The 25,724-nt window shown below is 42.0% G+C and overlaps 1 protein-coding gene across 14 annotated transcripts in view; it reads left to right on the top strand.

Moving 5' to 3' along the window:
* Window positions 1-25,724, top strand: part of DGKG (diacylglycerol kinase gamma) — a 226,673-nt gene that overhangs the window by 28,059 nt on the left and 172,890 nt on the right. For 13 of the 14 annotated variants that reach the window (XR_002337783.1, XM_021070008.1, XM_021070011.1 and 10 more), the window contains one exon: window positions 17,683-17,993. Coding sequence is in view for 12 of the 14 variants with exons in the window: in XM_021070008.1 (XP_020925667.1) it covers window positions 17,927-17,993 (67 nt within the window). In the remaining 2 variants the exon portion in view is untranslated. Of the gene's footprint in view, window positions 1-17,682; window positions 17,994-25,724 lie in introns of those variants that run through there. The other variant, XM_021070016.1, reaches the window with a different exon arrangement.

Below are 25,724 nucleotides of genomic sequence, written 5' to 3'. Positions count from 1 at the left end.
CAGCTCACCACAAATTCCTCTGGGGCCACAGGATCTTTGCAAACTGAATGTGGTTTCACATATTTCCAAACTTGAGGTTGTCTCTTTGATGTGGTTTTTGTTGTGGTTGTTGTTAACATACACACAAGCATACACCATACCACTGCCACTACACTGCCTGGCATTTTCACAGTGTTGTCTTTTTCTAGTCTTGACTGAGCCCCATACTCCTGTCTTGGGGTGTCTCTTCTGTGACAATTCCATTTCTGACACAGGGATGTACTGTGGCATGACTAGGGCTCTCATTTTCTCACCTTCTCAGCCTTTCCTGCTTGTTGGATTTTACCCTTCACTTTATGGTGGGAAAGGCCTATTATCTGTTCTGTAAAATATCACAGAGGAAATATGAAACATAGATCCAGATGGTAAAGAAAAGAAAATTCTTCAGGGAATATAAGTCATCACGTGAGAGTTTTAGGAGCTATGCAGGATAATGGGCATCTGGCAGTCTGGTGGCTCTGGCTTCCCTGTAATGTTTTCCTGCTTCAGGAAAGTGGAACTGACTTGAGAGACCCAGAATCTGTGTGTTTTAGAGCCCCCATAAAAGAGAAGGAATAGTCTCAGGTATTCCAAGCTTCTCTTCTTAGTTCTGTCCCTTACAGTAATGTAAAGCAGTGCTTGTAAACACTGGCCTGCATCAGAACCCCCAGGGCTCGATAAAACCCATTTCAGGGCCACCCTGAATTTCTGTAGATATGGAGTGGGTTCTGAGATCTTGCTTTTCTTACATGCTCCTGGTTGATGCCAGTACTGCTGGTGCAAGGACCAGATTTTAAAACCCAGTGATAGGACATTTGACTTGTTATGATTCTCATAAAACATTGTACAAATCATTCTCATACCAACCCTGTGAAACATATATTACTACTATTATTATTCCCATTTAGAGATGAAGAACACTGTTTTAATGTCACATCGTTCTAAGGAGTCAAGCCAAGATTTGAATTCTGCTCTAATTCCAGTGCCAGCCTTATGGTTGATCCTTTGAGAAGGCTTCCTGACACTGGACGTGAGTCAGAGGTTCATGAAGGAGGCCTCCTCTCATGAGCTTTTGTCAGCGCCTCGGCTCCGGAGTCCAGAATCAGACCATAGTGTTGCTATCTACAGCCCCACTTCTTTAGCAGTTCACTGTAGTGCCCCTACAGTCAGAGCCAAGTGACCATTCTCTCACATTTCTGAGAACAGTTAAAGATGGCCTCGGGGCAAGAAAAATTTTTTTTAAGGCTCATGTTTTACCTCAAACTTGCTGCACATTTTGCATCCTGTTCCATTCTCAGTTCTTGTTTAATATCATGTAGATTTCCAGGTGCATGCCATGAGTTTTTCCTCTGACTTCTAATTTACCTTCCAGTTTGATGATGAGGGTTTAAGTGCTCCAGAGTTGGTTTATTGATGGTTTTAGCACTTAGCACAGGGCTGACACTTAGATACTCAATATATATTCATCCAGAGGTATTATGGTGAAGAAAGACCATGGGCTTTGGATCTAAACAGACTTGAATTCAAGTCTGGTTTGTTTTGTTTTCCTCAGAACAAAAATAAATTTTAATTTATTGATGGAGTTCCCATTGTGGCTCATCAGTAATGAACCCAACTAGTATCCATGAGGACAGAGGTTCGATCCCTGGCCTTGCTTAGTGGGTTAAAGATCTGGCATTGCCATGAGCTATGGTGCAGGGCACAGACTCAGCTTGGATCTGGTGTTTCTGTAGCTATGGTATAGGGTGGCAGCTACAGCTCCAGTTCAACCCCTAGCCTGGGAACTTCCATGTGCCTTGGTGTGGCCCTAAAAAAAAAAAAATTTCTTTATTGAAAAGTGCAACAGTGAACAGGGTCCTTTGAAGAACATTTTCCAAGCCAAATGACTGAGGTGACAGAGCTTTCACCGCTTGAGTGGTGATGACCCTGGGATGTAAACACTCCCCAGTCTGACACTGCCTGCTTGTGGCAAAGGCGGCCTCTCAAGTAGCAGGCCTCAGCTTGTCCCAGGAGACTGTACCCCTCTCCTGGAGACCATCCCCCTGTACCTGGACAGTTCAGTCCAGCCTGACATTTTCACAACTCCACCAGCACAGGGCTTCTACTTTCACTGGGAGGTCACTACTGCAATGCAAAGTCCTGAAATGTGCAAGTCCTTTCTGAATTCCTATGGGTAGCATGCAAGTCCAAGACTTATTTTATGTTTGTGTAAGGCCTCTATGCTGGTAATTTACTAAATGAATTATTAGGGATTACTCATATTTGCTATTCATGAACTCCAATTAGATCATTACAAAGTTCCCCAGGGGTTCTAATTCAGTTATCTGTGAAGTCAGGCTGCTTCTAAATGCTCAGCAACTACTGTCTCCCTCAGTCAGATGGTTAGAATCCTGTGACCTGGGGGAAAGTGACTCTTATTATTGCAATGTCAGACTTGTTTTGAGTCTCTTGCGGTGTTCAGCTACTGCTATTCTTGCTTTTTAATTAGAAATGATAGTTCATTTAACTTCATCATTATCGCATTAGGTTGTGGAGGATATTTGGTTAACCCAACAGCATTCAGTGATACATATTTGCATCAAAGGTATTTCTGACTTATAATTTTCCAATTACTAGATTTTAAGACATGAACAAGTTGCAGTTCAAGCATGAATCATGCATATTCTCTTGCTAAACAGATACATATGTAATATGAACCCAAAAGTCCTTCTTTAGTTGTTTTGGTTATTTATGTCTGCATAAATAACTAACCTAAAAATGTAGTGGCTCAACAGTCACATTTTATTATTCTGCATGATTCTATGCATCAGGAATTCAAGCAGGGCTCAGCCGAGACAGCTTATCTCTGCTCCACATCATGTCTGCTGAAGCTGTAAACTGCAAAGTGGCTCTTATCTTCCATGTCTAGCCCTGCAGCTAGGGGGATTTACATGACTGTGTGCTGGCTGAATGGCTTGACTGGGAGATCTTATGGTGGGGGGCTTCCGATTGTCATCATCAACTGGGTTGCTCAATTCTCCTCAATGATGCTAGGCCTCCCTCTCTCCACGTGATTTCTCCGAGATCTCTCCAGCAGGGCAGCTGAATTCTGACATGGCAGTTCAGTGCTTCTAAGAACACAAAAGTGGAATCTGCCAAGCCTTCAGGCTTAGGCCTAACATTGACACATCATCACTTCTGCTGCAAGTTAAAGAAAGACACAGGCACAGCCCAGACTCATGGGGAAGAGACTAAAAAGGGCATGAAATATCAGGAGGCATGGTTTTTGGAAACCATTGATGTTACAGACTATGACAAAAGTGAGTTCATTGATGAATTCAAGCAACTTAAATAGCCCCTAACATACTGTCAGGTTAAGCATAATAAAGTGACTATTATATGTTTATATATTATAGTTTATAGTTATGAAGTTATAAGTTGTTATTTTAATGTTGATATATACAATGATTCATGGTTTTTATTGTAAAGTAAGTGACTCAGGACTAATATTACCAACAATTTTACATCAACCAGTATCTTTTGTTCCTCTCCAGTTCTTTGTTATCACCCAGTTTTTCTACTGGCAAGTAAAAACAGGTATAGTAGGATCTTTTGCTCCACACAAATGGTCTCAATCAAAAAAAAGTCGAGAACCACCTTTTTAGTGGTCAAGAAATAAACCCTTAGAACCCTCCTACATTGTTGGTGGGAACGGAAATTGGTATAACCACTATGGAAAACAGTGTCGAAATTCCTCAGAAAACTAAATATAGAACTACCATATGATCCACCAATCCCACTCCTGGGCATATATTTGGACAAAACTTTCATTCAAAAAGATACATGCACCTGTATGCTCATAGCAATACTATTCACGGCAGCTAAGATATGGAAACAACCTAAATGTCCATCAACAGAAGAATGGATTAAGAAGATGTGGGACAGATACACAATGGAGTACTACTTGGCCATAAAAAAGAATGAAATAATGTCATTCACAGCAACAAGGATGCAACTGGAGATTCTCATACTAAGTGAAGTAAGTCCAAAAGAGAAAGACAAATACCATATTATACCACTTGATGTGGAACCTAAAATTTGGCACAAGGGAACCTGTCTATAGAACAGAAACAAATTCATGGACATAGAGAACAGACTTGTGATTGCCAAGGTGGATGGGGAGGGAGTGGGATGGACTGGGAGTTTGGGGTTAATAGATGTAAACTATTAGATTTAATTACAATAGATGAGCAATGAGGTCCTGCTGTATAGCCCAGGGAACTATATCTAATCACTTGTGATAGACCATGATAAAAGATAATATGAGAAAGATAATGTATGGCTGTGTCACTTTGCTGTACAGAAATTGACACAACATTATAAGTCAACTATAATAAAAATTTTTTTAAAAGATTTGTGGCTAAAGGTACCAAGTGGGCATGGCACTGTTTCCACCCTGAGGGGGCTCAGAGTCTCACAGGGAAGAGTGGACAAGTACACTGTAGTGTGGTAAGTGCCATAATGGAGAAAAGCCCAAGGAGCTAGTGGAGAGCCAAGAAGATATGTCCAGCCCAGGCAATTAAAGGAGGCTTCTTAGAGTAAGTGATACTTGAACTGAACTCCAAATGCTGCAGAGGAGTTGCAGAGGTGATGAAGAATCAGCAAGAGCAAAAGCCCAAGAATGGGGACAATTATTAAGATGTAACTTGTCACATGTCTGGAAGAGAGAGGGGTTCTTATATTTCTAGTTCTTAGTGATTTTTTAAAAACTATGCTCAGTATGAGTTTGTTATAAATCATCAGATGCATATAAATAGGCTCCCCCAGGCTGATGCTATATTCATGAATTAATGTTTTTATGAGCGCAAAGATGAGATGAAGAGGTGTTTGTTCCTGGATAATTGGGTATGGCTGATTCATTCCAATGAATAGAGAGACCTGGGGTGCAATTCAATACCCATTGAATTTGCCGTCTTTCCTCTGACTTGTGATTTGCATGCTGACATCTGTACAGAACAAATAGAGTTTGAGCCAGTATATGAAATTGCAGAGCTAGAAATTCTGTTAGAAACCATTATTCCCACCCCCTTATTTTTAGACAAGGAAACTGAGGCCAACAGAGCTGAAGCAAGTGTTCAGAGTACCATAGCTATAGGGACATAAAACATTCTTCTCCCACACAAGCCTGACAATATCCAATCTGAGTGTTATTTAGAAGATCCTATTAGATCTTTTTCTGTCTGCAAAGATGTTCAGAGTGGTAATAAGAAGATGGTTCACCGTGTAAAGAACCTCCGAGGGTGGAGTGGTTGGGTGGGCTGCTGAAAAGGAAATACTGAGTGATGTCAGCTGGAGCAAGCCCACCTGAGTGGTAGTTGTCATCTCTATCAGAGGGCAGAAAACCAGAGGGGACCGTCATGTGGGAGCATGGTCAGCAGTTACCGTCTGGGCAGTCAGGCAGTGTTTCAGGCCCCAAATTCTTCCTGATGGAAATAAGGAATGGTACAATTTTTTCTGCTATGCAGCCAAGCACTAAGCTACAATGGAACAGCAATGACAATAGGAGTATTTGTTATTGCAACATATACCTCTTTACCATGTTATTCCTTCTTAACAACTTCAGGAATGTTTTTCCACCTACCTTATGCCTGCTAAAGACACATTCAATGGCCCCAAGAGTTCTCTCTACATACATGTACCATCACTCTTACCAGCTTGTGCATTAATTATTCAGGTGTCTCTCTCCCATGATTCTGTCAGTTAATACAGTAGGGAAATATAGAGGATCCCTGTGCTCTATGGGAACACAGCTGGAAGAATGGCTTGGTTTTGCCCAAAGATTTCAAAAAAGCAATGGAAAAGAAGTGACCTTTAATCTGGAGCCGGACATACAAGCAGTGGTTTGTTATGGGAAGGAAGTAGTAAAGGGAATTCCAGGTAGGTTAAAGCCATGGTGTGTTTGTCAATTCATTACCCACTGTTTATGAGATCCTGCCATGCACCAGGTACTTTGCTGTGATCCAGGAGTACACAATAGGTTGATTTGGCTGGAACGGGGAGCATGTGGGGCAGGAGGTCTTTGGAATAAGGATCGGGAGGTGAACTGTACCACAGATAGAGGATCTTCTGGAACTGGCTAAAGAATTTGCCTTTTATCATGGAGGCCAAGGGAGGCTTCCAAAGAGTTTTAAGTAGGTATATGCTGGAGTCAAATTTGGCTCTAAATGAGGAGGATATTTATGAACAGATATGAAATGATTCATGGGATATATTTATAAGTGAATAACAATAATGTGCAAAATACAGTCCACAGTATGCTACCTTTTGTGTGATAAAGAAGGGGAAATAAGAAAATGTCCATGTATCTGCTTACTGATGTGAAAATAAATACGAAGGAGAAGCTAGAAACTAAAGAGTGGGTGGGAATAAGATGGAAAGAAGGGGGATGGGAACAGAGAAAAGGGAATGAGGGAAAGTAAGGCTTCTCTAAAGATACCTTTTTATATAGTTCTGACTTTTGAAACCATACTAAAAAAGAATCTGTGGGAATGGAGAAAAAACCTATGGTGAAATACAAACAGGAGCGAGTGGGAGTGGAAAGGAACTAAGCTAAGTAACTTTTGAAAATGGTGTTTTAAAGATGCACTATTGGCTAAGACAAAGAAACTATAAATAAATCTTAAACTATTTTTCATAGATGTGGCTAGCACTTCTGAGATTACTCTCTGTATATTTTAGGACTGAGAAAATAAGTATATTGTAGATAATGGAAACAGTTTTTTGGAAGAGGGAGTTTAACAGTATGAGATGAGGGGCGGCTACCATTGACACTGTAGTGTATGATTATGAACTTGGGGTGTTTAACATGGGTAGAAAGATAGATAGCCAGAGATGAGATGTATGTGTATATACATGATACTTCCCAGCTCTGTCCCTGATAGGTCCTGGAAGCAGTGACACTTCAGTAGCAATGAGTACATGTAGTACCCAGATCTTGGTTTTAAATACTATTCTCCACTAAAAGGAATCAGGGCTCTTTGGAAAAATGACTGATTTCAGGCTAGTACTGAGGAAGCATAGTATGAGCTTGACACATTTTGTAGTACCAGGAAAAAAAAGATGTGATCAAACAATGATAGCAATATGTCTAAAGAACAAGGAATCACCTTGAATGAGCTTGTACTGGCCAAATCTGGGACAATTTGAGAATCAAAACAAGTAATGATGGTAACGGATTATAACCCATTGAATAAGGTAAGAATCCATGAATATAAATAAATATATGTAAGTACACATTTATACTTATGTGTTTATTATATTTTCATATAAACATATATTTATAATAATTTATGGTATAAGAAAAATATAGTAAAGTAATAAAGAAGGAAAAGTTCTTCCTCACAGTAGAATCCCAACTAATAAATATAGAAGGGAGGATGGAATTAGAAATTCACTATCATAGTAATAATCCAGGCAAGAACCTTCAGTGGGTGCTAAAACTAGTGGATAAAAGTAATTACAAAATTACAACAAACTGGAAGAGGATAAGATCAAGTTCAGAAATCTATGCACAGTGACTTTGCAACCAACTCCTGTCAGCTGATTGTTTAAGTTGTATTGCTAAGTGTTGTATTTGCAATAGGATGATAATAATAATGTGTAGTAGGCATTATGCTAGGTAGAATTTGGGGGGGGTGTTTTTATATATATTAACTCACTCAATCCCAACACTAACCCCGTGAGATTTTCTATTAGTTATTACCATTTTTTTTTTCTGTCTTTTTGTCTTTTTGCCATTTCTTGGGCCACTCCCGCGGCATATGGAGGTTCCCAGGCTAGGGGTCTAATCGGAGCTGAGCTGCCAGCCTATGCCAGAGCCACAGCGATGTGGGATCTGAGCCGCTTCTGCAACCTACACCACAGCTCACAGCAACGCTGGATTGTTAACCCACTGAACAAGGGCAAGGATCAAATCCGCAACCTCATGGTTCCTAGTTGGATTTGTTAACTACTGTGCCACGAGGGGAACTCCGTTATTACTATTTTTCAGATGAGGAAACCAAGGTTCAAGAAGTGAAAAACTTAGAGTTCCCTGGTGGCTCAGCAGGTTAAGGATCTAGTGTTGTCATTGCTGTGGCTCAGGTCACTGCTGTGGTGCAGGTTCAGTCCCTGGCCCTGGAAATTCTAGATGCCATGGGTGCAACCAAAGAAAGAAAGAGAAAGAAAGAAATGAAAAATTTGTCTAAAGTCAGAAATCTCATAAGAGGCAAAGACAGGATTCAAATCCCCCGCCTTTTGATTTCAGGTTCTTTGGAGATCTATCATGTAGTGTGTCTCTGGGTCCTCTTAGAGTTTTCAGCTTCTCAAAGTATGCAGAATGACAAGATAAGAAATGCATCCTTAAACAAGAGCATGGCGGGGGGGGGCACTGTCTTTCTCCTCATGATGTTTGCTAACATCTTGCCTCATTTTCCTCATCTAAAAACAAGGAAGGCAGTGCTTAATTTACATGGTTGTTATGAGGACTAAATTAGATAATGTATGTAAAGCATATAGCACAGTGTAAAATAAGTGTCCAGCAGCAGTGTTAATACCAGTTGCAATGCTCAATTCCCTTGTATGGTGGAAAATATTTCTAAAGGTCTTGTTTTCAGACTGAATTGATAATCAAAGGCCAGATCATAAAGAGTTTTGCATATCATAAAAAGAAGATTATGTTTTATTCTATAGGCAAGAGAAACCACTGAAGAAATTTATTACTGGGAAAGATGTGATTTGGTTGACACTTTAGAGCAGCCAAGGGGAAGAATGCAAAACCCAGGGCAGGCAGCCCAGCAGAAGGCTGTAGTCAGAGACAAGGCAAAAGAAGATAAGGGTCTGAGTTAACAAACCAGCTGGCATGAGGAAGAGGAGGGAACACACAGTAGACACAATGGACTCTTATACTGGTGCTTGGGTTTGGCAGGAGAGAAAGGGTAAAGAGCTTAGGCTTAGCCTCAGGCCTCTGGCCTGGGTATTGATTAGCTCCTCTTGATTGTGACCAGAATACAAAAGAGGAGCAGGTTTGGAGCATGGGAAGGAGCTGATTCAGGGTAGTTTGGGGACATATAAGGGAGTCACAGTAGACAGTTGGATATGCAGATCTGGATTGAGGAGAGGATGCAGGGCTGGAACAGCATGCCTGGGCATCATTGGAGCTGTAGGGGTGGGTGAGACCCCTCAGAGAAGGGATGTAGTGTGAGGAGAGGGCTAAGGATATGCTTTTGGAAAACTCAGTATTTAACCATGGCAAAAGAAGAAGAAGTGGACACTAGAGAGAAACACTCAGAAAGATAAGCATTTCCAGGGGATTGTTTTCTGCCAAGGCCAAGGCTGCAGAGAGCAAATAAAGCAAGGAAGGCCTGAAAGGTGCCTGTTGGATTTGACAATTGGGCCATGGTTTTGACTTTAAAAATAAAAAAACAGCCAGATATTTTTAAACAAAAATGGGTTTGTTCAGGAATAGCAGAGGAATTGCAATTTGGAACAAGCAAACTATAGCAAAAGCCATAGCTAAGCCCCATAAACAAAGGAGAGGAATGTTATTTTATAGAGAAAAAAGAGTAAGTTGGGAGAGGATGTTTTGAACAAAAGTCCATTGGAGAAAAGTGAGAGTTCAGGCCAGTTACAGTTACTCATTGGTAGAGTTTCAAGGGTAGTTGATTTCTTGTAGGAGATGCAATGTGCCTCTTTTCCCATTGGGCCTGACTGAATATTCTTTCCCATTGATGAGTCTTCTGTTGAGGTCTATAATTGACGATTCCTTCTGTGGTTGATATCAGTATTACAGTGTGAGAGCTTCCCCATTTGTCCTCCCAACTCCATGTTGGTGAGGTTTCCCTTTATTAATTTTCACATTTCCCTCTTTTGATCAAGACATTTCTCCAAAAGTGTTACTGATCAAGAGTCAGCTTTTCTTAGTTTATTGGCCTGTTGTTTCTTGATGCCAGGAAGGATCTTTCCTGGGTGTCATGCCCCATGTTAGAGGGAAGTTGTACAGATTGGAAACTTATCAAGGTTACATTTAAGTCACAAGAGGGATGGAAGGGAGAACCCTCAAGCACTTCCCATCTGTAGTTCATACTTATCAAGATCGTAAACACTGGGGATCATCTCCTTATCAGGTACATTGTTTTTACAAAGGTTTGACAGGCAACAAGTATAAAATCAAAGTAGCAGGACAATTCCAAATTGTATGAGATGTCTAAACTAGAATTATAGGCCTGAACTGAACAAATATTTATTGGCACTTAAGATTTATGGGGGGAAAGTTCTCCCTATGGAGGTAAATCTGGAGTCATGTATGCCTTCTGGAAGTCCCCACTCAAAGCAGCCATGAAGGCAAAATTGAATAGTGAATACAGCAAGAGCACACTCAGATTGAAAGAATTAACTGACTGCATTCGGGAAGATACTGTGTAGGAAAAAAGCATGAAACAATAACTGATGAACTCTTAACAAAGACAGCAAAACTTGAGAGGCTTTTTTTATTCTTTTTATGGCCTCACCTGCAGCATATGGAAGTTCCCAGGCTATAGGGGTTGAATCAGAGCTGCAGCTGCTGGCCTACGCCATAGCCATAGCAATGCCATATCCAAGTCACATCTGTGAGCTATGCTACAGTTTGTGGCAATGACAGATTCCTAACCTACTGAGTGAGGCCACGGATCGAACCTGCATCCCCACAGACACCATGTCAGGTTCTTAACCCGCTGAGCCACAGTAAGACCTCTGAGAGACATTTTAAAACAGTAGTGTTACCTCGAGCTGTTCGGAGCTAACTTTATCAGTAATACAGCCTGTAACATTGTAAATTCAGAGACAATGAATTTGGATAAGGATCCAGAATCAGCTAATAGTCCAGATAAATAGACTTCTGTGAATTTTGAACCCCTTCCAGCATGCCTGGTATGGAGATCTTGGGAAAGCTATCACATCAGATATCACCTTCAATTTCAGGAAATCTTTACTTTCAGATCATCAGATGGCGTGAGGTCCAGTCCGATTTTGGTGCTTTCTTTAGATTTGTCACACAGATACAAGAGTCTATTCCCTGGAGTTTGGTGGCACAACGGTTAATTAGCAGGATCTGATAGAGCACTTCAGTGAGGTTGAGGAGGGTACAGTCTGGAGGTGTCTTTTCCAATAGATGAAATCTCAGGGTTGCAAGGTGTGATACTTAAGGTCTTCATTTCCTAGGAGCACACTGTGAGAAGATTGCTCTAACCAAAGCATTGTTTTTTGGGTGTTTTGTTTTGTTTTGTTTGTCTTTTTGCCATTTCTTGGGCCGCTCCCGTGGCATATGGAGGTTCCCAGGCTAGGGGTCGAATTGGAGCTGTAGCTGCCGGCCTATGCCAGAGCCACAGCAACGCAGGATCTGAGCCGCATCTGCGACCTACACCACAGCTCATGGCAACACTGGATCCTTAACCACTGAACAAGGCCATGGATCGAACCCGCAACCTCATGGTTCCTAGTCAGATTCGTTAACCACTGAGCCATGACAGGATCTCCAAAGCATTGTTATTTTTAATAGAAGCAATTAGGGCTTTACAATATTGAAGTATATCTCCTTTTATCAGCTGTGGATGAAAAGAGGCAGAGGACAAGTACACTAGACATCATGTGACCATTTTAGAGGGTGAGAGTTGATGAGTTCCAAAGGTGTGGATCTGAGATTTAGGAGGACCAGTAGCAATGCTTTTGGCCAAGGTATTTGGAGGAGGTCTACACATTTTGTCAGTTGAGTCTTAATAATGCTTGTAGTTCACTTGACCAAATCTAAGCATTGAAGATTGTCAGCATGTTGAAAGAGTTATAAACCTGGCCTGGAGGCACAGACTTGTTGAAGTACCTGGCCAGTAAAATGGGTTCCTTAATCACTCTGAAGTTCAAGAGGGGTTCCCCCAGGAAGGGATAATCACTTTTAGCAGAATTTTGGTCACATAGGAAGCAGTAGCCTGTCTACAAGGTAAAGCTTTTGTCCAGTGAGAGAACATACAAACCACAGCTAAAATGCGTTTATATCCATGAGACAGGGGAAGTTGTACAAAACCCATTTGCCAATCTGGGAATGGTTCATTAGGCAATTCAAAATGTCTGAGAGTTGTAAGAGCAAGTTTCCTTGGATTGTGTTTTGGATGGATGGAACAAGTGAAGTAGGCACTTTTTGCAGCTTTAATAATAGTTGTCCATTGGTTCATGAATGCTGTTATTTTGTCAGTGGATCAACGGCTTAATACATGTACAGTGGTAAGTAGTGGGAATTTTAGAATTTCTGGTAAGATTGAATAGTCGTTTGGCCCAAACCAGAGTTGTCCTTTTTCATCAAGCCAACAGTTATTAGATGTCCAGTATTGTTTTTCCTTTTCTGGGTTCAGTTGTTGGAGTATCTTTAGTCAGCTTTTCCAAATTGTCACTTGGGTCCAAATCCAGTCCTTGTTCTGAGATCAGGTACCCTAAATATTGACCCTGAATTTGAATAAATGGATTTTTTTTTCCGATATTTTATGCCCCTTCAAGGCCGAAAGTTCTAACAGGTGAATGCTGTCTTCCTGGGAGAGGCTTGAGAGGGGAGCAGAGGGGCAGATTGTCTACAAACTCTAACAAAGTACAGCCTGCAGAAAACTTTGTGTTGTCAAAACCAGCTTTCCATATTTGTGAAAAGTAAGAGGGACTTTTTCTGAAATCCTGGAGCACTACTGTCCAAATATATTGCCTTTCTTCCCAAGGGAAAGGGAAAGGGTATTGGCTAGCCTTATCAACTGGAGTACTAAAGACTGCACTGAGTAAATCAATTACAGTGAAAATTTTGCTTTCATTGGGAGTGGATGTCAGTAGTGTGTGGAGGTTAGGGGGACAACAGTGTCGAGGGATAGCAATGTTCTTATTGCCTATACGTCCTGAATGAACCTCCATGCAAGGCCACTGGGTTTTCTCGCAGGTAAAATGGGGATATTATAGGGGCTAGTACAGAGGATAATGAGGCTCTGAGCATCGTGACCTTCTGTTATGGCTTGATGCCTTGAAGGGCTTCTTTATTTACAGTGTATTGATTAATTCTTGGGAGAGGTTTTGAGAGATATTTTTGAATCTTGATGGGAGGTGCACTGTGGGTTGTGTCAATATCAGCTTGAAGATTTTGCCCAAAAAGGAGAGTAGCTGATTCAATAGGGACAAATGATGTGTCTTTAGACTCAATTACAGTGCCATCAGAAATGTAGCAAATAAAAGGTGCTGAGGAGTCATTTAATTCTTGTGGTTGGCTATTTTGATTGCTACTGTCAAGTTCTAGAAATATTTCACCCTTTTGGGAGAAAGAAATTCCAGCATGATTCTTTTCTAAGAAGTCTCAGCCTAATAAATGAACAAGACCAGAGGAACAAAGGAGAAAAGGGTGCATATCTCTCAAAGGGGCCAAACAAAAGGCAGTAGATTCAGAGACAGGCACCCAACCCACTGAGGTTTATTAGAACCCCCACTGTTTGAATTATTTTAGTGCTCCAAGGCAGAGGCTGCTTCACGGCAGTGGGATTGAGCACCGAGTATAGGTCCGATGTCAGTAAGGACAGAGGAAGATTCATTGCCAATCTGGAGATTGGTTTCTCTGAGCCGATTAAGAGCAGGATCGGGAAGAACACCTGTAGTTCCTTAGAACTTCATCATTGGAAATTAGGAAGACAGTGGAAAGACTTGTTTGAAAGCACCTGCAACACATAAGTTTATAACAGTTTTTTCCCAATGCCCTGGCTTTTTGCAATAATAGCAGAAAATAGGAAGTTTTGGGTTTTGTTTAGGGCTTTCATTTGCTGGAGTTGAAAATTAAGAATTTTGGTATTTCCCATTGTAGCTTAGAGGATTAAGGACCCAACATCATCTCTGTGAGGATGCAGGTTCAATCCCTGGTCTTGCTCAGTGGGTTAAGGATCTGGCATTGCTGCAAGGTGCAGCACAGGTCGCAGATGCAGCTCTGATCTGTTGTTGCTGTACTTTAATTCAACCCCTAGCCCGGGAATTTCCATATGCCGCAGAAATGACCATAAAGAGAAAAAAATTAATAATTTTAGCAGTCTTTATTTTAAGTGACTCATCTAGGGTGTGATCAAGCTGATTTGCCAAATTAACTAAATCTGGAGTGGACATAGTTTCCCTTTACATCCTGATCCTTTTAACTAAAAGAGAAAGATCCTGGTACAGCCCATTAATAAACATAGAATTAAAGACTACCTGAGTGGATTCAACATCTGAAGGAAGAGCAGAATTTTCTTTGGGAACAATCTGAAGTCAATTGTAATAGTCATGAACAGGTTCATCAGATTTTTCTGTGCAAGCCTGAATTTTGTTCCCACCGATAGGCTTAGAAAAAGCTACTGAAGTTGCTTGGTGGAGCTTTTCAGCAAGTATTCTAGGATCTTGTCAAAAGTTAGGGTCTCCTTTTCACAAATCCTTTTCAGGATGTTGCCATCAGGCAAGTTTCACCCAATATTTGTCTTGACTTCCCCCAATAAGCATGTGGACTCACTGATATAAATCTGAGAAGCCAGGTTGGTAAGTCTGAAGAACTATGTGAAATTCTTCAGCAAACCCAAGAGGGTCTTCAGTTACTTTAGGAAACTCTTTAACTATGGCTTGCAAATTAGCCATGATCCAGGGAACATAACAAACTTGGAGTTTGTCTGGATCCTCAGAAGACGTAACTTTGAATGGGCAGGTTCTCATTGGCTTAGAGGAGAAGGGAGCAGGGACAGTTCAGGATAAAAGGCAAATTCAGCACGAGAATTAAAATAGGGAAACTGAGGGTGTGAAGGAGGTGAAGACAGTACAGAAAGGAAGAAGTGGGGCCTGAGTGTAACGGGCTGTATGCGTCTGGGGTCCAAGAAAATGAGGGATGGGAAAGAGAAGCCTTAGAAGCCTTTTTATCTTTCTCTAGCTGTTTGTTTGCCTCAGTTAATTTAGACATTGTATCTTGCAGAGAGGCAATTTTAGATTCCTAATAATATTTGGAAGCCCCAAAATGTCGATCAAAATAGGCATCCCATTCAGTTTTTAAACAATTTTAGAGTCATAGCTGTCCAGTTCAGTTTTAAGAAGAGAAAGTTTGGGTAGTTCAGAAGTTCCCCAAAATGGCCATTGGTGTTCTAGATTACTTTTGGTTAAGTCAGTTCATTTACTTAGAAATGCACATGAGGCATGACTGCAGTTTTTAAACCTAAAACTAGTCCAGGTCCTAGAAGGTGTGGCTGGAAGGGCACCTTCAAAGCATTTTGATGACTGGAATCCCACTTCTTGGAGGTTTTCTTCCTAGAGCATAAAGAAAAATTTCTGATCAACCCAAGTTCCAAAAGGAATTGGGCCAAATGAGCAGTCTCAGAAAGTTCGAAGCCTTTCAACAGATCTCGAATAAAGCTAACTCAAAACAGAAACAGAGCTTGAAATCTAGAAGAAATGTACCCTCAAACCCCAGAGTCAGCAAGAGAGCAGTGGGCTCTGTGGGTACCAGCACTTGTTTGCTCACCAGCCTTGGAACTCTTGGGGGTCTTCTTGGATGCCACTTCGGATCACAAAGTAATGTTGATCTTAAAAATAAAATGTCCAGTCATTTTACCAGCAAAAATGTTTTGTTCGGGAATAGCCAAGGAATGCAATTGGGGACAAACAAACTACAGCTTATAGGCAAGTCAGCATACAAAGGAGAGCGAGTTATTGAGAAAAGAGGGAAGGTGAGAAGGAGTGTTTTGAATGAAAGTCCAAAAGTCCATTGGAGAAAATTGAGAGTTGAGGGTGGTAACAGCTATTCATTAGTTGAGTTACCGGGGTTGGTCAGTTTCTTGTGGGAAATGCAGTACACATCCTTTCCTTTTGCACCTGTGATTCATGACCCTGCTGCTGGGGTCTGTAATTGACAATTCCTGCTGTAATTGATCTCTAAGGTACTGCACGAGAGCTCCCCCTTCTGGCCTGCCAACTCCACTTTAGTGAGGTTTCCCTTCATTTTCACAGTGGAAGCCTTAGCAAGAGCAGGTGCCAAGAACAGAATTCAGTTGGCCAGTGGTTTAAGAAGAGAAGTAGAATTTGAATACACCCAGACATGCAGGCACCTCATTCCTTTGCCATGCATTTCCTCCTGCTGCTGGAGAGCTCCGACTGATGGAAGGCCTTCCTTACAGAGGATCTTATAGAAGTTCTCCCTCCAGCATTTTCCCTCAGCTCCAGTTCAGCCCTCCAGATTCACACCAACCAAGACTGTATGCTGCTCCAGAGAAATGTCCAAATCTGCCTCCTCACTGGGTCCTCTCATCTAGCCCCTTCACAATTCCTCATGTGCTCCAGACTCGCCTCAAGTTTGACTCTCTACAATAGATCCTCTTTTATTAAAACCGGGCTTGTTCTTTGATAACGTTGGCCTTTATTTCTCGTCCTATTAGGTGGGTGCTTTTCCAACATTTTTTTAACTGCAACCCAGAATAAGAAATGCATTTTACATTACGATAGGAATGCTCATGTATGAATAGCTGACAGGAGGTGCACTCTTATTTTCAATTCCATTGCATTCCATTCCATTCTGTGCTGTTCCATTTTGTTTTCAAATTCTGATCTTGGCCCCCCACTACCCACTAAACTCATCTAATGACTGGTGGTAGGACTGATGGAGCCACTATGCTAGGAGGTCCTCAAAGGAAAAGATGCTAAGTGTTTGTTCGCATCCATCTCCTCCCATCCTCCCTCAGCCTCCAACAACACAGAGGGGCTGGTACCCTTCCCTCTATAGTGATGTTTTTTTGGTTCTGAGAGGAAAGACACAATGGATTCGAGTCACTAAGATATTAGCCAGCCTTGGGGGTGGGGTAGGGGGGTATTTGAATTTCCAGAGTGACTCCATGACTTCTAGGAGGAAGGTCAGCAGCTCTAATGGTGGAATTTACAAATCAATGGAGGAGAGATTAGTTTACCTTTCAAATCATGCCTTGTGGGCTTCTGTCCTTATACTTACCCTTGAGACATCTGACAGCTTAAGGCATTGTCATGCCTAGAGGATTCCCTCAGGTGACCCTACTGCCACCCCTCATGTGAAAAATTTTAAATTTCAGAATTTTTCAGAGTAGGACTGTAGTACATAGGAGTACAGCTACCTCTTCATGCAAACCACCCAACCCCCACTGCAGCCAGACAGCTGTCTTGACTTGTGCTGGTCTGGTGTGTATGTCCACTTCTGACTTCCCTGAAGGGACACCCCACCCACTTAAGAATGATTGTCTCCTATAGAGCTTTCAGCAAAGACTTTTTTTTTTTTTTTTTTTGTCTTTTGTCTTTTTTGTTGTTGTTGTTGTTGCTATTTCTTGGGCCGCTCCTGCGGCATATGGAGGTTCCCAGGCTAGGGGTTGAATCAGAGCTGTAGCCACCAGCCTACACCAGAGCCACAGCAACGCGGGATCCGAGCCGCATCTGCAACCTACACCACAGCTCACGGCAACGCCGGGTCGTTAACCCACTGAGCAAGGCCAGGGATCGAAGCCACAACCTCATGGTTCCTAGTCGGATTCATTAACCACTGCGCCACGACGGGAACTCCAAAGATTATTTTTTATGTAAGCAAAGATGACATGTATTCTAACTCTCATTCACAATATTGTTTCTACTTCTGCCCAGGAAGAGCAAGGATTTCTGAATTTACCTTGACTACAGAAGGATGTTGCCTGAAGAATAGCAGAGGTTTCTCTCCTCCGCTGAAAGGTGCCCACTGCAGCCACGACACTTGGGTCCTCAAGAAATCTCCTGAAGGGCTTTTCCATCGCCTACCTGCCTGCAATGAGCCAGGCCTTCAGCTGGGCCTTGGTTTCAGCCTGCTGAACAAAACTCTGTCCCTAGCCTCAAGCGCTCACACCCAGGAAAGATGAGTGAGGAACGGTGGGTCTCCCTCACTCCAGAAGAATTCGGCCAACTCCAGAAATATGCAGAATGTGAGTAAAGAGATTGACCCCCAGGGAGTGGGATTTCCTCTTGGTTGGGGAGAGATTCTTGGAGAGCAGAGTAGTAGAGTCATTGCAAAGCACAGAGAATGAGATCAGACCTGACAGCTTATATCTCCTTGTAAAAATCAAATTTGTGTCTTTAAAGACGCAATTACCTTTATGCTCTATAAATGACCTATGAAATTTGGATATGCAGGGAAGAAAAATAAAGAAAGGTTAAAAATCACAGCTAAACTCTATGAACACTTCAAGTTCCCAAATATACTTTTTTTTTAACAGCCTGCTTCTTTCACCTAATATTTTAAGTATTTTCTCAGGTCATCAAAACTTCTGTATACTGTAATTTGTGAAGGGCTGCAGGCTGCATGGCTACAATGTTACTCAATCATTTGCTTTAATATACTCTTATATTTGGACCCAATGCCTTCTCACAGTAAGATTCAGGATTCTGGTGTGTGTCTCTTTCTTGACTTTGTTCTGAAAAGCCTGGGCTTTCGCATGGGGCACTTGGTTTTACTAGTTGCACCTAGGAACAATTTCAGTGCATGAAGACACAGTAGTGGCAAGGCCCTTAGCTGTGCTCCCTACAGGCCACTCCCAATCCTGACTGTGATAGGAATCTGCCCAGACTGACCGCTGTACTCTGCACACACAGTGTCCATCAGGATTGTGCAATGGCATCGATTTTTACAGAGCCCTTTGTCTTGCAAAGCCGCACTGCCAACCCCACCCTGTTGTTCTAACCCCTGTCCCTTCACATTACTTTTCCTGGTGGCTTTTGTATGTTACTAGGCCTATAGTACATTGACCTGACCTACAGAGCTTGCCCAGGTCATTCTCCAAATGCCCTTCAGGCAGCCTGCCCCCCTCCCACAGGGCAAGCAGCCCTTCCACAGCAGTGGTCTGAGAGTTGGGGCCAGGCTCAGTGCCAGCTCTGGCTCTTGTTCTCTGTGATGTGACAGCCCTTCACATCCTCCCCACCCCAAGCCCCCAGCCTCCTGGAGGTTGTCTTCTGCAGAATGAGAGGTCAGACTGACAGTCTCTCCCTGTGGTCCCTTCAGGCTTAACACCTCATGACCCACGTGCCCCCCTTGTAGGGCTACTGTCCCATCTCTCCCTCATACTCTGGAGCACACAGCCTCCTGTCTGACTGCAGTAGGTTTAAAGAAATTCTGCAATGTATTGACAAGGAGCAAGGAATTACCCTCCAGGGTAAACTCCATCTAATTCAGCCTACTCCATGGGTCAGCAAAGTATGAGGCCCTGTCAGGGATGAAAAAGAAGCTCAGGGAAAAGCCTTAGGTTGAGGAATCAGAATCTTGTTAGGGAGTCAGAAATATGCTTGTGACACAAGCAGAGAACAGGTTTAAGGCAGCGGGAAACACCTGTGGCAGCACACAAATGAGAAGGGAATTTAGAGCTGGAAGAAATTGATGGGAGCAGCAAAGAACAGTAGAAAGCTTCCTAGTTCTGAAGGCCAGCAGTCCAGAGTCAAGGTGTCAGCAGGGTTGGTTCCCTCTGAGGGCTGCAAGGGAAGGCCTATTTCCTCAGCTTGTAGAGGATCGTCTTTTCCTGTGTGTTTCACATGGTGCTCTCTCTCTTTGTGAGCAAATTCCCCTTCTTATATGGACACAGTCAAATTGGATTGGACCCACCCAACTCTAATATGACCTCATTTTATTTATTTATTTAATTTTTGTCCCTTTTTTTTTTTTTTTTTTTTTTTTTTTTTTGTCTTTGTAGGGCCGCACTCACAGCATATGGAGGTTCCCAGGCTAGGAGTCAAATCGGAGCTGTAGCCTCCAGCCTACACCACAGCCGCAGCAACACTGGGTCCAAGCCACTTCTGCAATCTGCACCACAGCTCACAGCAACGCCAGATCCTTAATCCACTGAGGGAGGCCAGGGATCGAACCTGAGTCCTCATGGATGCTAGTCAAGTTCGTTAACCGCTGAGTCATCCCAGTTAACTCCAGTATGACCTCATTTTAACTAATTACCTCTGCAGTGACCCTATTTCCAAATAAAGTCACACTCTGAGATACTGGGGCATTAGGACTTTAACACATAAATGTGCAGGGGAGTTCTCATTGTGGCTCAGCGTTCTCTTGAATTTTCCAAATGTGTCAAAGCAGTCAAGGAGGTAGAGGTAAAAAGAAACCAAAGTATTTGGTAGGAAATGGCCCCTTTGTGGTCTTTTTTCCAAGCACCAGCATTGTCCATCTCTGACCCATCCTTATTCTACCTGTATCCCAGGACTGGACAAGGTGTTCTGGTACCATTGTTCTAACAGGAAAGGAAAAAAAAAATACAATTCTTGGAAAATGATTAATCCTCAGAGGAAACCCTGAAAAAGGCACTTCTACCAATTTTAGACACATTCTGGCATTCAGTCAGATTGCATTGCCATAGCAACTGCTCTCCCCTAGCCACAAAAACAGAAGCTTTACAATAGTGGAATAACTGAAGAAAACAGCCTAAAAACTGAAAACTTTCTCAGTGGAGTTCCAGGTAGGAGAGACCAAGAATTTCCAGACAAGAGGATTTTGGTATGTTCTGTTTAAGTAGAATAAACCGAGCATCTTCTCTAGTGGCCTTCTAGAGGAGAAAAGCCTTGTTAAACTGACCTTGGAGATAAAATATATATTTACTACACACACTCACAGTTGACACTAAGCTTAATGTGAATTAGGACTGTAAAGTGCTTGTCAAAAAGACAATGAGAGGGGTTCCTGTAGTGGTTCAGTGGAACTGAATCCAACTAGCATCCCTGAGGACGTAGGTTCAGTCCCTGACTTCGCTCAGTGGGTTAAGGATCCAGTGTCACCATGGGCTGTGGTGTAGGTCACAGATGCAACTTGGAACTTGCATTGTTGTGGCTGTGGCTCTGATTTGACCCCCCTAGCCTGGGAACTTCCTTCCAAATGCCATGGTTGTGGCCCTAAAAAGACCAAAAAAAAGGGAGGGGGATATTAAGACATTTTTCTTAAAAAGTAAAAACCAGTACAAAAATTTTGAAAGTGGAAAGATGAAATTTCAAGCTACTCATGATCCTGTCTCCCAGTGATAACCACAACTCGTATGTTTGTGTATAAAGATTAAAATACACATACACCTACACACATATATATAAATATATATATATACACACACATTTAAAAAACAAACATGCTAGGCTATTTTGCATGGTATTTTCTTCACCCTAACAATATGTTACAGTTGTCTATTGCTGGATCAAAACAACTTCACAGCTTGATCATTTAACACAACCATTTTATTTTTATTTATTTATTTATTTGTCTTTTTGCCTTTTCTAGGGCTGCTCCCGCAGCATATAGAAGTTCCCAGGCTAGGGGTCTAATTGGAGATGTAGCTGCCAGCCTACACCACAGCCACAGCAACACCAGATCTGAGCCACGTCTACAACCTACACCACAGCTCACAGCAACACCGGATCCTTAACCCACTGAGCAAGGCCAGGGATTGAACCTGTAACCTCATGGTTCCTAGTCAGATTCGTTAACCACTGAGCCACCACAGGAACTCCAACACAACCATTTTAAATGGTCGTTACCATTCTATGGCTTGGGCGTCTCTACAAGACCCAGCAGAATGACTAGGTCTGCTCCACAGTGTTCAGGGCTGCAGGTGGGATGCATCACGTGACCCATTCACTCACACATTGTCGCCCTAGTGCTCCTCCCAGGGAGTCTGTCCCTCCAAGTGCCTCTTCGTGACCCAGGGCCTCTCCATGTGGCCTCTCTTGCCAGCAGGGTAGCCACGCCCTTGGACATGTGGCTCAGGGCTCCAAGAGCATAAAAGTAGCAGCAGGCCTTTTCAACACCTGGTCTCAGAGGTCCTAGAACATAACCCTCTCTACCACTGATCAGAGCGGTCATAGTTGTGGCCCTGATTCAGTGGGGGTGGAGACACGGACTCATCTCTTGGGACAGTGGCTCACACAGGGAGGAGGAAGATTGACGACAGCCATCTCTGGACTAGCCAGCATACGATATGTCATGAGGTGTTCCCATATCACCCATTACTTTTCAGAAACATGTCTTTTAGTGGTTGCAGAGATTTCTTTTGAGTACACATGTACATTTTATTGAACCAAATCATAGAGTGTGATCTTAGAATGTATTAAGGCCCACAGTGTCTAGAAAGGCAAATTGATATCCACGTTCTGTCCTACCCTTAACAGACCTCTCTAGAGAAGTGAATGTATTCCTGGCCATGATTGTTTACAATGGATATGGACAAATGGAACTTGTTCAAGAAGCGCCACCAGCATAAAGAGGGGCCTCACAACCTGCTCACAAAGAGAGAGATGAAAATATTATGCATATTTACTGGAAAAGGGAAGACTTAGGGATGGGTGAGGGAGAGCTTGGTGTATTAAAATAGCTGCAGTGCCACATGGGGAGAAGGTGTAAAGTTAATTTTGAATGGCTTTTCAAGAAGTAGCCTTAGGACTAATTGGAAGAAATCATCAGAAGAAAGGCTGAAAGTAAGGAATATGTTGATTCCTAATGGTCAGACCTGCCCAAGATGGAACAGAAGTGACCCCAAAGTGACTGAACTTCCTTTCCCTAGAATTGTCTGGGCAGAGTTGGCTGAAACACTCTAGGGGAGATTAGCACATCAGATGTCTGGTTGATTAAATGACCTTCCTTAGCCCTACTAATACTTAGTTTCTGTGTTTAAACAGGTTTCTTCTCAACCTCAGAGGGCATGAACATGTAGGGATGTCCCCTACTGACCCTCCCCCTAACAGATTCAGAGATATAATTGGCTTATTGTCTAATCCTGATGTTTCTGGGAGAGGAGTTTTCTAATTTTTTCCATGATTTATCAAGGACAAAAACTATTAGCTTGTTCAGAAAGGGAAAAAAGAAAAAAATGGATAAAACATCAAATTTTGCTTCTAATTTTCTAAGGAATTAAACCAAACCTTACTTCAGCCAATGGTTGCTTGATTTTGTAGACTTCTTAAAGCAAGGAGAGGTCTTAGCTGTGATCAGGTCCAACTACTACCCATTTTACAGATGAGGGCACTGAAGCTCAGTGACTTGCCCGACTTCACACAGAAAGTCAGTGGTAGAATAAGAATTAAAACCAAGATTTCAATTCCAGGTCAAATTCAGTTTGCTTCAACTGAGTGCCAACAAATTAATCAAAGTACTCATTGGAGATTAACCTTCAATCACACATTTGTAAAGAAAAAAAAAAAAACTATGTCTATGTTAATTAAATGATAATAGAACAAAAATTTAAGACACATTTGAAAGAGAATGAAGCAGTAAATTGTGCTCTTCAGAAATACATTTCATTAGAATCAGACCCAGGCAAAGTTTCTGACTTTAAGATGTAGGTAATTTACAGCTCAAAATTCAAACCTGTCAGTGTTGATGTAGGCATTAGAGAAAATGTTTAAAGCTAATTTGTAGAGCAGTGTAGGGCTCTAAGTAAGCTTCATTGAAACTTAGCTGTTTATTTTGGCCAGTAGAGTGAGATTAGTCAAATGTTCATGGAATACTGGGTCCATAATGGTCATGTTTAGTTGCTTCCATCTTGGAAGGGATAACCACAGCTATTTCTCACCCACATCTCTCTCTATACAACTGGCCTTCTTTCTTTTCATTGGTGATAACTAGGACTCTGCCCACAAGTAATCACAGAATCAAAGGATATGGAGAGACTCTTATGGTACAATGGCTCTTAAATTTGAATGTGCATGTGAATCTCCTGGATTCTGTTAAAATGCAGATTCTGAATCAGCAGGTCTGAGATTCTGCATTTCTAACAAGTTCCCAGGTGATGGTGATGCTGCTGCTACTGCTGCTGATCCAGGGACCATCACACTTTTAGTTACAAGAAGGTACAGACTATCTGATCCATTTCTCCACCTACGACTGATGAGGTCAAATTATTTGGAGAAAAAGTGGGAAATCTTGCTTGCAATGCAAATTTTGATGATGCAAATAAGCCATACCCGTCATTCAGAACATTTGTAATGAATCAGAAAATCTTAGTATCCTAAAGAGGATTTTCTTTATCAGCCAAAATTCCCTCTACTTTAGTATGAAGTGTTTTTCTCTTATGCTGTATATAACACTATAGCAGAGCTGTCACTTCTGGGGGTTCCCTCCAGTAGCTTGGTAGGCCCCAGTGGTCCTCGGCCTTGGCTACATGTTGGAAATACCTGGGAGACTTTGAACACTTCTGGTGCCCTGGTCACATACTCCCCCTATCCCTGGACCATTTAATTATCACTTGTATGTGTGGGACCCAGGCATCAGTAGTGTTTAAATCTTACCAGGTGATTCCTGCATGCAGCCAAGATTGGGAATCACTGATCAACCTTTTCTTTGTATGGTGCTGGGGATATAGGACCTATGTGGGCAAGCATGACAAGCCCAGTCCCTTTTCTAGCCCTCATTTACTCCACAAAGGCTGCAAAGATGGGCTTTTTGAAGCAGTGCTACTGGCCTGACATCTCTGTTCTGACATCATCCTCCATCTTTCTAGGACCCTTAGAAAACACTATTCTTGTTTTTGTGCATCTCACTGTGTTCTTGACTCCCTGGAGTACTTAGAAAACTTATTCGTACATCCAAGCCTTCTTCAGAATAAGGAAAATATAGATGTTTTTTCTCCTTATGTGCCACACTTTCCTTTCTCTCTCTCTTTCTGTTTCCCTCCCTGTGTTGAGAGTCATTTATGATCTTCCCAGTCTGTGGAATATATTCTTCAGCCTTAGCATCGTGTTTTGTTTTGTTTCTTTTTCTGTGTTGTGACAGGCAAGCCTTGCTAGTCAGCCGCAGATACACGGGAATATTGTTTAAGTTCTGTTCATTTAAAGTGAGGTCCATGGATCTGCATAATTGGTGTCATCTAAGATCTCACTTGAAGTGTAGAATCTCAGACCCTGATCCAGACTTACTGAATCAGAATTTGTATTTAAGCCTGATCCCCAGACAAGCCACATTCATGTTACAGTTTGAGATGATCTTAGCGAGCTTAAAGAATGAAGAGTTATCATGCATCTCAGTATTTCACTCTCTTCTGTTTTCAGATTGACTTTTTTAAATGTTTATTTGTAGTCATTTCAAAGCTTAATGGTCTGACTAGTGCTCAGATACTCAGTGTCCTAACTAGAAGACAGTCCATAAGCTTTGGCTTCTGGTTTAGGCAGCATGCTGACATTCTGCTGAAAATACTGAAGCTCCTGGTTTGTCTGCTTGTTCGGACTGAGGGCATCCCCATCCCACATAAACGTGGAGCAAAGATGCCTGTGCGTAGGGAGACATTTTCTCCTTAAAAAGGCTTTGAATTTGCTCAAACGCTAAGAACAAGTGCTTGGTTAAGGTCCCAGAATTCTTGGCACCGAGAAACAATTTCAGACTGAAACTTCTTAAGGAAGTTATTACTGCTAGCAACCTTGATCACAGAAGAGAGCCTTCCAAACGTCTGATTTGGGGTGAAACTGCAAAATGTGTTCCTACCTTGCCAAGCAGTTGAATAAGTTGACTTTTTCAGTGGAATTCCTTAGTGTTGTCTATTTAAATGAAGAGGAATATTAGCCAAGCACAACGATTTAAGATTTAGCAGAAGTAACCTTTTTTTTTCCCCCTCTTGCAATGATTGTACAACAAATTCAGCAGTTTTCCTAAGACAGTCTTCATTTCTAACAATAAAACCACATTATAGAACAGT

The sequence above is a fragment of the Sus scrofa genome, chromosome 13, assembly GCF_000003025.6.
Source record: "Sus scrofa isolate TJ Tabasco breed Duroc chromosome 13, Sscrofa11.1, whole genome shotgun sequence".
NCBI lineage: Eukaryota > Metazoa > Chordata > Mammalia > Artiodactyla > Suidae > Sus > Sus scrofa.
Note: the sequence above shows the minus strand (reverse complement) of the source record. Positions and strands in the feature narration are given on the sequence as shown.